This window comes from Corticium candelabrum, chromosome 12 (assembly GCF_963422355.1).
Source record: "Corticium candelabrum chromosome 12, ooCorCand1.1, whole genome shotgun sequence".
Taxonomy (NCBI): domain Eukaryota; kingdom Metazoa; phylum Porifera; class Homoscleromorpha; order Homosclerophorida; family Plakinidae; genus Corticium; species Corticium candelabrum.
The window spans coordinates 5944836-5959423 of NC_085096.1; the positions used below are offsets into that span (position 1 = coordinate 5944836).

The 14588-nt window shown below is 39.5% G+C and overlaps 3 protein-coding genes across 3 annotated transcripts; 2 read left to right on the forward strand and 1 right to left on the reverse strand.

The window, feature by feature from the left end:
- Positions 1 to 103: 103 nt before the first annotated feature.
- Positions 104 to 7122, forward strand: LOC134187875 (centrin-3-like; the record flags this gene model as incomplete). The annotated part of the gene is made up of 4 exons (XM_062656043.1): positions 104 to 277; positions 364 to 478; positions 698 to 889; positions 6824 to 7122. Coding segments are annotated over 4 exons (525 nt in total), but the record flags the coding sequence as incomplete, so codon positions are not given.
- An 888-nt stretch (positions 7123 to 8010) lies between these two features.
- Positions 8011 to 12613, forward strand: LOC134187524 (uncharacterized). The gene is made up of 2 exons (XM_062655661.1): positions 8011 to 8902; positions 12254 to 12613. Exons 1-2 carry the CDS (start codon positions 8047 to 8049, stop codon positions 12349 to 12351), a joined length of 954 nt encoding a protein of 317 aa, XP_062511645.1. The 5' UTR covers positions 8011 to 8046; the 3' UTR covers positions 12352 to 12613.
- Positions 12614 to 12660: 47 nt separating this feature from the next.
- LOC134187525 (uncharacterized) lies at positions 12661 to 14569 on the reverse strand. The gene is made up of 3 exons (XM_062655662.1): positions 14317 to 14569; positions 13398 to 13498; positions 12661 to 13283 (listed from the first exon to the last, which is right to left on the reverse strand). The coding sequence occupies exons 1-3, from the start codon at positions 14534 to 14536 to the stop codon at positions 13155 to 13157; spliced, it is 450 nt and encodes a 149-aa protein (XP_062511646.1). The 5' UTR covers positions 14537 to 14569; the 3' UTR covers positions 12661 to 13154.
- Positions 14570 to 14588: the final 19 nt, after the last annotated feature.

The following is a 14588-nucleotide window of genomic DNA, read 5'->3' on the forward strand; positions in this document are numbered from 1 at the left end:
GATTATTACTGTGATTTTCTAGTACACTCGATTACAGTTGCAGGAATTGTTAACATACGGGTGCTTTGGACGTTGATATTACCATTAAAATAAATAACTTGTTTGCACAAATTGTGGCGGTTCGGTAGTAATGTCTGCTCGTCCGGAAGATCCTTTACAGAAGAGCCGTCGACGAAAGCGACGTGAGCTGACGGAAGAGCAAAAGCAGGAAATCAAAGAAGCGTTTGATCTCTTTGATGCAGACAAAGATCAAGCAATAGACTACCACGAACTCAAGGTACGGTTTTCATCAAGTCGTTTGAGCGAGTTGCCTAATTAATTAAAAATCGCGACTATTGTGTACATACCCGGTATTATGTGTAGGTAGCAATGCGCGCGCTAGGCTTTGAGGTAAAGAAACAAGAAGTGCTAAAAGTACTGCGAGATTACGATCGAGAGGGAACAGGAAAGATCACGTTTCAGGATTTCTTTGAAGTCAGTAAGTGACACAATTTGAAATCCAGTGAGATACCTTGAATTAATTAATTAATTATCAACATTGGATGCATACAGGAGACTGCAATACTGTATCTGAGAACAAAGATATATAATAAAATAAAATAATTATTGTTTTGTATTATTACTATTATTAAAGCAATTTATAATAATCATTGTTATAAATATATATGTTGAACAATTTGTGCATCTATTTTGTCAGTGAGTGACTGGATTCGAGATCGTGACCCAAGAGAAGAGATCTTGAAGGCATTTGACTTGTTTGATGACGATCAAACCGGGAAGATTAGCATTCGAAATCTTCGACGAGTAGCACGTGACTTGGGAGAAACGATATCAGAAGACGAACTAAGAGCAATGATTGACGAATTTGATACAGATGGAGATGGTGAAAGTAAGTATGCATGTCTGTTGTTAGTTTTTTATCTACTAGCTACAACTTGTCATCTTTTCGAAAGTCACACGAAACATGCATTCAATGTATGTAAGTGGGAGGGAGTTGCGGTCAGAATTGTCAACTTAAAGTAGACCCGTAGGAAGCATTTCAAAAGTAGTTTGGTCTAACGTGCGCTAAAAGGGTGTGGTTCAAAGATAATGCGCCAAAAGAGCAGTCATCTAGCATACCAGGAGCATATAAAGATTTTTGTTGCTTGAAGGGCTCTTGAAAGTCTCGTTTACCAACAATTGTAATAGGCGTATACGTGGCTACGCAATAAGACTTGCCTTAGTTAGATAGCAATTAACAAATTAAGTCAAGGTGCTCTAGTTTACTTTCGTTTTAACTATAAATATTTTAGTTATTTAATCACTTATAGTTTCAACAGAAAGTTTCCTCCATTAATTAATCATCGACTGACCCAAGTACATTTTCTGAAAGATGGTTTGGCCTAAACAGACCGACAGATTCGGTTTCTACGGCCTTGTAATAAGTCACTGGTGAAGGTTTACTTTAGAAAAAGTTGTCCGGCACGAGCCGGACGGACCGGCTCCTACGGCCCTGCAAAGATGTTGGCAAAGTCATGATAGCAGGTTTCCCCAGCTTTTTATTAACCTTGGTAGGGATTAATATTAGTTAGTCACGTGACTGTATTATGACAGTTAGTACTTAATTAAAGTAATGATATCAGTCAGTTCCTTTACAACGTCAACAACACTACAAAGACTAACCCTAGGAGTAGTATGTACAGCATTCGTTGGTCACAAAGTGTCACTGATTGACATAGTGATCCAGAGTTTTAACCAGAAAATTGTGACAGCCGCAGGGTTGTCCCCAGCATACAAAAGGCATGGCGCTTCGCCGTGCCTTGGCTCTCGCTTGGTACAGGCCCGCCGTGCTTTACTGAGTAGGCAGTGGCTACTCTAGAGTCCGTTCACACATTTTGCGCAGTGTGGGAAAATTTCTAGATCTCCGGATTCCGAGCACGTACAATCATGTGCCGAAAGCAGGTGGAGACAACTAGTAAATAGAGATGGGGTAGTTACGATGATTATTTAACCCAAAAACTGACAAGTTCCGCATTGTGAGGTGTAAAGCGCCGTCCTAGACCCGCCTCGATCATTTTGACATAAGCAGATAAGGTACATTTTAATTAATTTGAATGCCAGTGTTACACACTCATGTAGGCATGCACTTTTGTCTACAATTCAGATTGCTAAAAATACGATAATTATGGACAGTCCTTTACAGGAATCTACACTAGAGGACAATTTAGTTAGAATTTTTTGATCTGAGTACATCATGCACATGCATGGCATGCGCTTGCCAGTCTTTTGTACAAACGTGACCATCAAAGTGTAGCGGTAAGAATGCGTACTGTTGTAAAGTTTAAAAGGTGTTTTCTTTTTCCTTAACAGGTAATGGCATCTGATTCCCAGTAGAAATTGTCCAAAATTTAAAACGTTGCAACAAATGAGAACAAAATATGTTTTAGGTTTGGTTCACATCAGTAGAACACTGTGTAAATAGACAGGTCTATATATACTATAAGACTGTGTAGCAAGTTTGATAGGCTTCTAGATTAAAATGCGTGCCATTAAAAAATTATATGGGGGCGTGGTCACGAGAATCCTGGGGACAACCCTGAGCTGGCAAGCTATCAGTTAGTACTGACCACACACCCACTGACCATACCCACTGTAGCGTATCATTTAATAATTATAATATATTTTAATTCGTACCATTTCCTGTTGATTAAATATATTTCTTGACAGAGGGGGTCTGCAACTAGTAATGGTCTTTACACTGTCCTTTTATTAAGCTAAAGATTTGATCTAATTAAACATTAGTCATTGTCATTGTCACTGGTTTGTTTAGTCATTGTACTCTTGATGTTTATGATAATGTAACCTCACTCTTTACCTTAATACAATTAACAATAAAGATATAAAGAGCACTCATGGAGCCTGACCTTCATTTATCTACTTCTGTTGGCTCTTCAACCGGAATGGAGAGTACATTGCATTGTCCCAAGGCATCTTCAATATAGTAGTTTTATGCGAACAGCGGGGCATGGTACACAGTCTACAGTTGTTTTTGGAAGAATACTCACACCCATCACATAATTTGCTGCACACAACGTAGTTTGCGTGAGCTCTACAGCCGGCATTGCTGGCTCTCTAGCTAAAACAATCATAGTGTAAGCCCTCCAGCCGGCATTGCTGGCTCTCTAGCTGAAACAATCATAGTGTAAGCCCTCCAGCCGGCAAACTTTTGTTGTCATTCCCACCTCTGACTAGAACTCTGGTGATCATATCTTATACAAGTGACTGCACCCATTTTTTGGACCGAGTGGCTCGCCTGGTTCCAGGATATATATGGAAAACCCTGTGATAGAGACAGCTCTATGTACAGCTGAGAGTTATCTGGAGCGATACTAAAACAGGTTTTGTTTAGTTTGCTATGTTTGGTGTTCTGTTTGTATGGGGCATGTGAACAACACTTGTATTGCGTCTTGCAATGAAAATAGAGTGATTAGATTATGGAGACACTTGAAAGCCATATTGACATATTAGGAGGTGTACAGAGGTTTTTCGTTGCCTTCTCTCTAGCTTGCATTTTGTATGTTTGTGAAATTGTTGACAGATATTTAATTTAATTTCTATGTTATTAAGAGGCTGAGGTTGAGTGACATATTGCCATAACTGTATTGCCTCCCTGTGTACCATATCAATGTCACATGAAAATGTGGCTCCAACCTTAGAGGATACTAAAGCCCTGTCCACACTATATCTGAATGGATCGCGATTTGATCGCAATCCTGCTGATCGGGATAGCGAGTGTCCACACTGCATTTTGAAAACGCTAGCTCTGCCTCATTTTCGGTATCATGTGACTAATCACCGATGTGTACGTGTGGCTTCTTTGGTTGTGGAATGCGTTGATACAGCGACTTAAGGTGGGCAAGAACAAAGACGAGTGACTGGTGTTAGATGTTCTGACTACATGCGTAGCGTACGTGGAGGTAACGTCTACTATTTCTTATTGGATTCAACCGATTGCAATCGAAACCACTCACGGTGTGGATTGGATTTATCACGATTCAGTTGCCAGTGTGGACAGTTCTTAAATCTTGTATTGCGTTCTTGCCTATATTGGGAGGGCACAGGGTGACTTAGTTTTAGAAGTTACACTGAAGCTTTACAACTTAAGTAAGATTGGAACCAGACTTCTTTGTTAGATTATGCAATAGTTTAATTCTTTATTCAACATCTTTATAGAACTTTAAAATTAGGGTGGCTTAGACAAAACGATACAGTACCATGAACAGCTATGGTAGTAGAATATACTGAAACAACCAGTTAGTGAAAGCTTGTAATCATAGTGATAAAGTGCATGTGAGTAGAAAGATTAATTGGATGACTCTCAAGATTAATTGTTGCCACTTATATCAGTGTGACCAGTGAATTTTTTTGTTGAAATAACTTCTGACTCGCACAGTACGGAGTGAATGGAAAACTGTTTGCATTTGTTATAGAATGTCTTTATTTTGAAATTGGACTTTTACTTTTTTTTCAACTGGCACTACACAGTTTTGATGACTTTATCTTGGCTGTTGATCTTCACTTGCATCATGTCATTGTTCTTAGTCAGGTCATTGTACCATATTACCATGTTACCTTGCAAACAAGAGCATGCCGTTATAAGTGAGTTGTACCAGAAACTACTTTGAATGGATTTGGTAGCTATAACAGCATGCTAGAATAAGGGGAGGTTCCCTTATCTACTGAGGTAGTCATTGGACTTCAAGGTTGATTTGTATTTTATATTAATGTGCCTATTTTAAAATGAAGATGAATCAGGAAGAGCTGGTGACCAAACAAGTAAGCCGAGAGGCTGCAGGAAATCATATACAGTCAATTTTAGGTTTGTGGCTATCACGAAGTTTGATGAGCTAGGTGGAAATGTTAGTAGAGGTTCAAAAGATAGACAGTGATTTTACAAGGTTGCCTTTAATTAAACGTTGATAAAGCAGAGGCAGCAGCTGGCAGACCTCAGAAGGACTGTCAAGTGTCTGTGAAGGAAAGTAACTAGTGTCTAGATGACACATCCATCGGGATAACAGAGACAGAAAGTGACTCACCAGAAGGAATCTAAACACTAAATTTTTGTAATGTTTGACTCATACTGTTTTAGGTAAATGTTCATGTTAGAAATGGAAGATTGAATTGTGTGCATGTGGTCTTTGGTGTGGAGGTACCGTAGCATGAAACTTGGTAAATTGCACTCACAACCGCATGCTCTTATAGACCTTGAGGTATAACGACAGTCTGGTGGAACTCACTGTATAACTGCATGCTCTTGTTTGCGAGGTAATACAGTGGGCTGATACTTACTCTGACTTGTTGTACATGTCTCTTGTTAATTAATGTGTTGAACAAATTGGTTGCTGGTTCACTGATGTTTTTCGATTTGTCGTATCAACCATTCAGCAAGAGAAAATAGTCGTTCTGTTGGAAGTCATGGATAGATTGTTGCTCTGATACATTGCACATACACACTGCACCATCGAGTGTGCAGAGTATGTCACTAAACAAGTTGTAAACTTGTTTCTTGATTGTGTGATTGAGATTATAGTTTTTGTTGTTATGGTCTAGCACAAAGGAAGGGTTAGTTAACAAAAGTGTTACCATGAACAGTTTATGTCCTTAGGATTTGGGCGTTGTCGTGAATATGGAAGTGGTTGGAATAGTATGTCATTATTGTAATAGACTTTCATTGGCTACCGAGGCAAAATGATCTTGACTGGAAGGTAGTTTTGTTATAAAGGTGGTTGCTATTCTTCAGCTTTCTCCAATACATTTGTCTTGAGAGAGCTTGATTAAAGAGTTGGACAGGATATGGATAATTTAATTATGTAAATATTTATTTGCTACAAGTGACGTGTGATTTGCAATGGTTAGATAATACAATTTGATAATGCAGACATGACAAGTGATAATTGGTAAATTGATCTACACTTGGCAGGGTACAGTGCGAAAGCAGGCTGGTTCCATCACTTTTGCAATGTAGTGACAGTTCAATTCTGTCACCTTTTTGTAGGTGTGAGGGGTTTTGGCCATGGGTTAACTAATCCATGCTGTGCACTTGATGATAATTCAGAAGTATATCTGACTTGAAAATTTGTTTAATTCATATTAATATTTAATTAGTAAATAATGTATACGATTTAATATGGGCAGGGAATTTATGTTGGTGAAATTGGTGATTTAATGAGTCGCTGCAAATATAAAACTTGACAACATGTGACAACATCATGATGTGATGTTATTGTGTGAAAAGTCCATCAAGCAGTTCAGTCCACACACCTCCTACCCTATCTGTAGAAACATGAACAACAGTCAATTGGTGATGCAGAGGGAAGACTAAGAAACCGGGCACTTGAAAAAATAGGTCATATACAACAGCCATTGGAAGATTGAGAGAATAGAGATTGGCAATTAATCTGCTGGAAATGGACCTACACATGCTTCTTTTCACTTTTCTTAAGTTCTGAATATTAAAGTGACCAAAAATGGGTAGAAGATAGGTATCAATAGGTTAGCATAGAAATTGCTGAGCGACACTCAGTCAGATTGTGCATACACAATGCCCTCATGATTCTGAGGATATTGTCTTTGGAGGCACGAGACTTGTCAGATGTGTAGCTTGAGAGTATAAAAGAATTAATATTATATGAAATTGCCAAAGTATAATTGGGCAATATATATTTTGAGGGAAATGCCAAATATATTGTTGCCATTTTTAATTGTATGTAACATTTTAATTATTTACACATGTATTAGTAGTATTAATTAAGTGTTGTACCTGATGGTTTGTTTGATGTTGCAGTTAGTAAAGAAGACTTCATGGCCATTATGACTGGTGACACGTGAAGATGTAACTGAATAGGTGTAGTTACTTAGCAACATGTATTAGTGTATCATACTTTAGTTTAACGCACCTGGTAATCTTGCTGCTTGTAGATCACTTTTTACTGTATTTGTGCAGGATTTTAGGACAATCCCAATAGTACATTCAAAGTTGTTCTTTGAATTGTATCGTTGTAATTGGCTGATTGAAGAGACGAATGAGAGTTTTCTGGTTTTGAGATTTAACGAGTAGTTTCTCAATACCTTATTCTATTTGATTAAATGGGGTAGGTCTCTTATTATTTATATATAGTAATACAAATTAGTGGTATCATTATGAGGAGCTATAGTGGAGGCACGGACCTCCCAACTTGGGTCATAGTGGCTTTCCTACAGTACAAACCCTTTTTACGATAAATTTTAAAATGTAACTATACTTGACTTGCATGAATAGCTGAACAGTGGAATACAGCAGAATGTATATAAAGGCATCATGCGATGGGCAAGCAATCTGAGTTACTCTCGCATGTGGCTGATTTCGGTTCAAACAAATTGAGTTTGATGTCAGCTTGCTAACTGTCTTTCCAACCATGGGAGCCTGGTGCTGCAGCTGTACGAATGTCAGTTGTATACAATAGCATAGTTACAGGTGCTGTATATATTTGGAAATGGTACAGGATGTTTGCAGTAATTAAATAATTAATTAATGTTTTAGTGGATACTGTATGAGACTGCTTGTGTTTTATTGAATTCTTTATCACTTGATCTAGAGACTGCATGGCGTGCTGAATTCTCTATAACCTGATTCAACATCACCTTGAGACTCAGAGTCGCAGTTACAGCACCAATAGAGCTAGCCACAATGGTGACCATATGCATGCAAATGTAACAATCAGTGTCGATGACTCTCTTGTCTTCAGAGCATTGATGTACTGGTAGTAGCTCTGATAGGCAGTACATGTACAGTGTACTTGCGTCTCAAGAGTGAGGGGAGCTAGCTGTTCAAGCAGCTTATATTTGACAGATGCGACATTTATTCGATAGCTAGCATTCTATGATGATTTACTGTATACGTGTGTACAATTGCTAGTTAGGAATGCTGACTGACAAAAAGGCGGGTGTTATCCGGGAACTATGCTTCAAAGTATATGTATACACAGCGACGGTTAGTGTACCGAGCACAAGAGCTCAGCGCGCTCGTTCATGTTTTCTGCACGGATCGGGAAGGCGGAGGCGACTAGTTCTGTACGATTCAACGAGCGTCTCACCATCGCATCGAGTCGACCGCCAAGCTACACGTCAGAATGCCGATTCCAGCCAACTACAAATGACGGCGTCGAACGACGCCAAACCGGAAGTGATGGCATCGAACCCGTTCAGAGAGCTGCGACCAGCAGAAGTCGCAACTGCCTCGTCGCCTACCTTCTCTGGCTTTTTCTCGGATTATTTGGCGGTCACCACTTCTATCTACGTCGCAAGAGTGTCGGAGTTATCTACCTCTGTACCCTCGGCTTGTTAGGCATCGGATGGCTAGTCGACGTCGTCAGACTGCCGTTTCTCGTCGCCAGGTCAAACCGGCAGAAGTTTGCCGAAGAGACTGATGACCCGAAGGCGTTCTACTTGAAGTACAAAAAGAATCTCGACGACGCGTATCTATTTGCTTTTCCACTCGGTTTTCTGGGCGTCCATCGTTTCTATCTCGGGCAGCCGTTTTTCGGCTTTTTGTTCGCCTTTACGGGTGGGCTGTTGGTTATCGGATGGGTGCTCGACTTGCTGAGACTGCCTCGTATGGTCGGTGAATATAATTTGGGTCTAGAGCAAAGTTTGGCGTCGAGGTCTCAAGCGGCGTATCGCGTGCTAGACGAAGGTGAGCGAGGTGGAGGACTGTCCGATGGTGTTGTCGCCCGCTCGCAGCCCCTAACCATTGGTGATAGGAATGCGGCGCTTCAAGGCGGCAGCCCGGCGTCTTGGGACATACTCAACACGCCCCAGAATCCGCCCTCCTACCACATTAGCCCGTTCCGCGGAGCGACGGCGGGTGGCAGACTGCAGGACGGAGGTAGGCATGTTTTGTTGTTGCAAACACTAAGCACATAAGATTCAGAGTGGAATATAATTATAAGACAAATTCTTTTTGTGGACATCATGCTCTAGCAAAAGAGGTTGACCTGACATTCATTCTTATTTGATTTCATAATCTTTTCTTGTAATTATTGACATCAACGTTTAGTTCAATTTCTTTATTTGTTGCATCACTTTTCACTACAACCATAGTTATTTGCTATCACTGCTGCTTCGTCAGTTGTCTGTACTTTTGGGTCACTCATTGATTCTCAACCATTCATGCAGTAATTCTTATGCCTTGAATGATAATCATGTAGGTCTGTCCGATCAAAGCAAAATTATGGTTAGTCATGAACACCAGTTGGTCGATCAATGACCAATGATCGACTGTTGTATACTACTCTGACATTGCACATGCACCGACTGCATGACTGCATGCATTGTAGCTGTTTGGAATTTGTTTTGTAAATTGGGAAGTGGGCGGAGCTTGGTGGAGCCGGCAATGACGTCATCTGACGGGAGAGGGAGTGGCTTAGCTGTGATGTTAGTAGTTGAAGAGTAGATTGTGAAGTTGGCTTGGGAGTCGAAGGTGTACTAAGTGACGACTGGGTTGACCTTGCAGAGTTAGACAGAGAGGTAACAAACAGTTTGTTGATTAACAGTTTATTTTCTTGTCTTCTCCTCTCATCTTGTGAGTCTCCTGATAGTGATCGTGACCCTTGATTCGTGACTGTGTTAGTGTTAGTTCTCTGAGCTGATTGTTTCATGACTTGTGAGTTGGAAAACAATGGACAAGTAGGCAGTGTTACCGGGTCTATGCAGGCATTGTGTGTGATGTTATTTTCTATTTAATTAAATATCTATAGTTTTTCTGTTTGCACTGTTGTGGTACATTGAAGTAGTGGCAACACTTACTGATACAATATGTATATTATAGATATGGTGTATTTACTGATATTGTCATACTTACCAATCGATTTTTTGGATTACCTTGGATTCTGCTTCTCTGTTTGAGGGTTTTGCCAAAAGCATGACATCATCTCATGATTTCGTCAAAAAGTCGAATTTTTTAGAACTTGTAGTTGAGATTCTGACATGAGTATAAGAATTCTAGGATTTATGGTGCTGTGTTCTGTTGCTAAACTCGTATCATATTCGAGGATCATGTAGACTGGTTGACCCAGCTCTACACGGTAGTACACAAAAGGATTTCCTAATAATCCCCTTATCTGACAGACTCATCTCATTGAGTTTGATGTAGAGACAACAGATTCGAATAGGTTAGCAATCCTAGTTGTGACAAGTATAAAAACATTTTGAAAAATAGAGAAAGATGTAGGGTTACCGTACAAAAAAGTATAGAAACAAGACCATGTAAGGGTGTGCTGTGTCATCTTTCCAGTTTCGTATACAGACTGACTGAGCAATACATCATCCCTACATTGCACCATTTTCTAATTAGTAATGTATAAAACACATATTATAGTGTCTCTAGTTAGAAAATGGTGCAATGTAGGGATGATGTATTGCTCAGTCTGTATACGAAACTGGAAAGATGTTACAGCACACCCTTACATGGCCTTGTTTCTTTTCTTTTTCGTACGGCAACCGTACATCTCATTTTTTCAATAGGTTTTTATACTTGTTTGCATTCTTTTCTGCGTAAGTGTAGATATGCACAGCGGTAACGGTGTATGCGAGCAGATACAGGATGCCAGAGCCGTAGATGTAGTTGGCGAGGTGGACAGTGAGGCTAGAAATCGACACTCTGTGTGTGTAGCGCTTGCCACAGGAAATGTGTGTGTTGGATTTGGTGCAAATGCAATCAGAATTTAGAGAGAAACACTAGAACAGCGGCTTCAATCAACATAAAATCTGGGATCGCTGGAAGCATTGCAGAGGGTGACGACATGTATAATCTGCATGGGGCTGGTGTGGGCATGTGTTCGAATGAACTGGAAGGTGTAGCGTTCGCATCATCAAGAACTGTTACGAATTTGAGTAGTCATGGACATGCTCTGTTGCAAGTGCAGAGGTTTGGTATAGAAATCAACTTTGTAGCATAAACGGTTGATACCATTACCCGAGGTTACAGAAGAACTGTGCATAAACTCAACCCTACATACCGTGTTGGTGATACGTATCTACAAATGGCTTTGTTGGGCAATATAACAATGGGTCATGCCGGTGGATACCGTGTATGGAAGTTTGCCATCTAGTTTAGGTTGTGTGTGTGTGTGTGTGTGTGTGTGTGTGTGTGTGTGTGTGTGTGTGTGTGTGTGTGTCTGTGTGTGTGTGTGTGTGTGTGTGTGTGTGTGTGTCTGTGTGTGTGTGTGTGTCTGTGTCTGTGTCTGTGTGTGTGTGTGTGTGTGTGTGTGTGTGTGTGTGTGTGTGTGTGTGTGTGTGTGTGTGTGTGTGTTAGCTTCCCAGATCCAATAATTACTAAGATAGTGGCAGTGGCTTGGGTACCTTATTTCTTTGAATAAATGCCGCATTTCAATAAATTCCAATAGATTTAGCAAGATCTATTGCTCAAAGTTTGAAGAAAAATCGCACGACTTCTGAGGCTTACGCGAGATAAACATTTCCCGGATATACAGTACCGTTTCACCACTACTTAAAGCATGAATTCCTCACGTATGCCTCATGTATCCCTCCGACGTGTGATTTTTCCTTCAAAATTCGAGCAATAGATCTTGCTAAGTCCATTGGATTTATTGAAATGTGGCATTTATTCGAGGGTGGCAGTTTAAGCCACTGACACTTTCTCAGTAATTCCCTGAATCTCAATTATATTAATTAATTTCTCTCTCAGTTTCACCAGTATGATAAGTATCGCTGTCTTGAAATGGTGTCAAACCTACAGCGTGTACACATACACTCCCCTAAAGCGTATAGACACCCCCTCGTGTAAACGCCACAGTTGGAACCCTAGCTAAAAGTAGATGTGAAGAAATGAGGTATTTGTAGAGCTTGACAAGTATATTTGTGCATCATGCCCACTACAGTATGTGTCAATTTGTGTACCACAGTAGGACCTTGTGACAGTACATTCATTGTACGCGAGCATGCAAAGCCTCGGAAGGTACAGGCATATTCATATTATACCAACGTATGACAGTGCAGACATACTAAGACCTTGTAACAGTACATGTACATCCATTGTACGCCAGCATGCGAAGGTACAGGCGTGTTCATAATATACCAATTTATGACAGTAAAGACATAGTAAGACTGTGTTGACAGTACATACATTCTATACAAAGTTGTGACAGTGTATATACATAATATTAATTAATTATTATACCAACTTGAGACACATACGTACATGTTGATGTTTCTTCAGGTGATCTCAGACGGCTTTCCTACACCTCATTTCCCTCACCATCTCGTTTTCCACCACTGGTTCTACCGAACGAGGACCCTCCACCGTATTCGACGTGATGTCATTGTGCAAGCTGTGTGTTGACTGTCATTGATGCTGTTGAGAGCGAACGGCAAAATGGAAGGACACAGAGTCAGAGAGTTGAAGACAATTGTACAGGCTGGACATATGCAATGAAATTCCCGTTTTATATGTTGAGTCTACTGCTCTAATTGCAGAGACTGAGAGAGTTGAGTCTAAAGGAAATTCTATTTTTGATGCCGAGATATAGAAGAGCACCATAGCTGTATTACGTACAATACACCAGTTGTTCTGAACTCATGTGGAGATTGTGTGTGTGTGTGTGTGTGTGAGCGTGTGTGTGTGTGTGTGTGTGTGTGTGTGTGTGTGTGTGTGAGCGTGCGTGTGTGCACACACACTTACGCATGTCTGCTAATAGTTTGTCATGGAAAAAAGTACATTACACAGACTGACTGGAATGTATATTTACTAATTTTACTAAGTTACTGATTGACATTGTAAAATTGTATATGGTCCCTAATACAAGCAACAGTTGCTGAATCCTAGAGATGTGCAAGTATGTCCCTTTAATAATATGATCCTGCAGAATTTGGTTAACCAGCACTGCCAGGAATCATGACATAATAGATTTGAGTGATCAAATTCAATTTTAGTGAAACTAGAAATGTTGGAAACATGTTTGTGTGTACCAGCCTCGAACTTGTTTCAAATTATCAACAGGAGACTCGGAGATATCAACAGCTCCACCAGTGGAAGCAGGCTTAGAAGGTCGATACGGGCAATATTTAATTAAGATAGTAATGATACCACTAACCTATGGTGTAAACTCTTATAGTAGTCTTCATAATGTTGCATTGAAATCGTAGTCAATATCATTAGTTGCTTCTGAGATATTGGTCTCGTCCTTGTCCTCATTGGTTATGTTTACATTGGCTGGCTTGTGCCATCTTGGTGTATTGCGAAATGTCACCTACACATTACAGTCACAGTTTAGAGAGTCCATGGGCTACTATAGGTGTACACAGTATGGTATATTGTGTATTACTATAATCATTTTCATTAGCACAAGTAATTCCATCCTCACCTTTTCAATTAGTTCCTTATATTGCTTGAAAGGATTTTGTTTCTTTAGTAATGTCAGATTCTCTTGTAAGAAGTCTTCAGCTGATTTTGAACTAGCAACAGCTGTTGTTGGAAGAAAGCAGTTAGCATAACTACTGCTGAGTAGCGCACGTGCACACACACACACACACACACACACACACACACACACACACACACACACACACACACATACCGAATGGACATAACACAGCATGCTGACACAAACTATATGCTGGCATATACAACAAATAAAGTCATACACTAGCTGCTACACCAAATCTGGCATAATCAGCATGCACAATTTCAAAAAGTAAAACAGTCATATACACTGAATTCAGCACATCTTGATGTATCTTGTACTACAACATCCATCAATACGTGTTGTAAATTGTTACAGCTTTGTGAAAATTACTAGATAGAATCACTAGATTTAGAATAAAACAAGATACACTTTTTAAAATCCAAAACTTGAAATTCCTTTACTAATGATTGATATCAAATCAAGGAAGGGCACCCACTATATTTGTGTCATAGTTCAAAACTGTGCCAAGTGTGGATGCTCACGTTGAGCATCATCTTCAAATGTTGGATATGTTATATCATAATGCAGTTAAACATAATTTTTATTAATGACTAAATATTAAAATTAGAATTGGTTAACTCAATTTATATCAATGACTGAATATTTAAATTGCAGTATAATTTCTTAGGTTATGTTGAATGTGATATATTATAACATAATTTATATTAATGACTAAATAGTTAAATTATAATTACTTTTAAGTTAAACAATGTTTGACATGAATATTACACAAGTGATATCATTAGTCAACATTATTTATATTAATGACTAAAATTAAAACAAATTGATTCTAATTCCTAAATATGAGAAACAATACAAGTTCTGGAGCCAGTCGTTTTCTTCCTCGTTCTTCCCTTCTTCTGGTTACTGTGTGCAGTCTTAGTACCCGTATTTGAAGTCTGTTGCGTCTGTAACCTTTTGATTGATTTTCTAGCCTTAGATTTAGTTCTTTTCTTCAACTCTTTCTTCTTCGTAGGATTCCCGTGCTGAAGCGAATCGAACAGTTCCAATCCGTCACGTATGAGCTTCCGAGACATAATCACGCATAGTAAGTATTACAGGGTTTTCGAGAAAATTTATATTAAACAT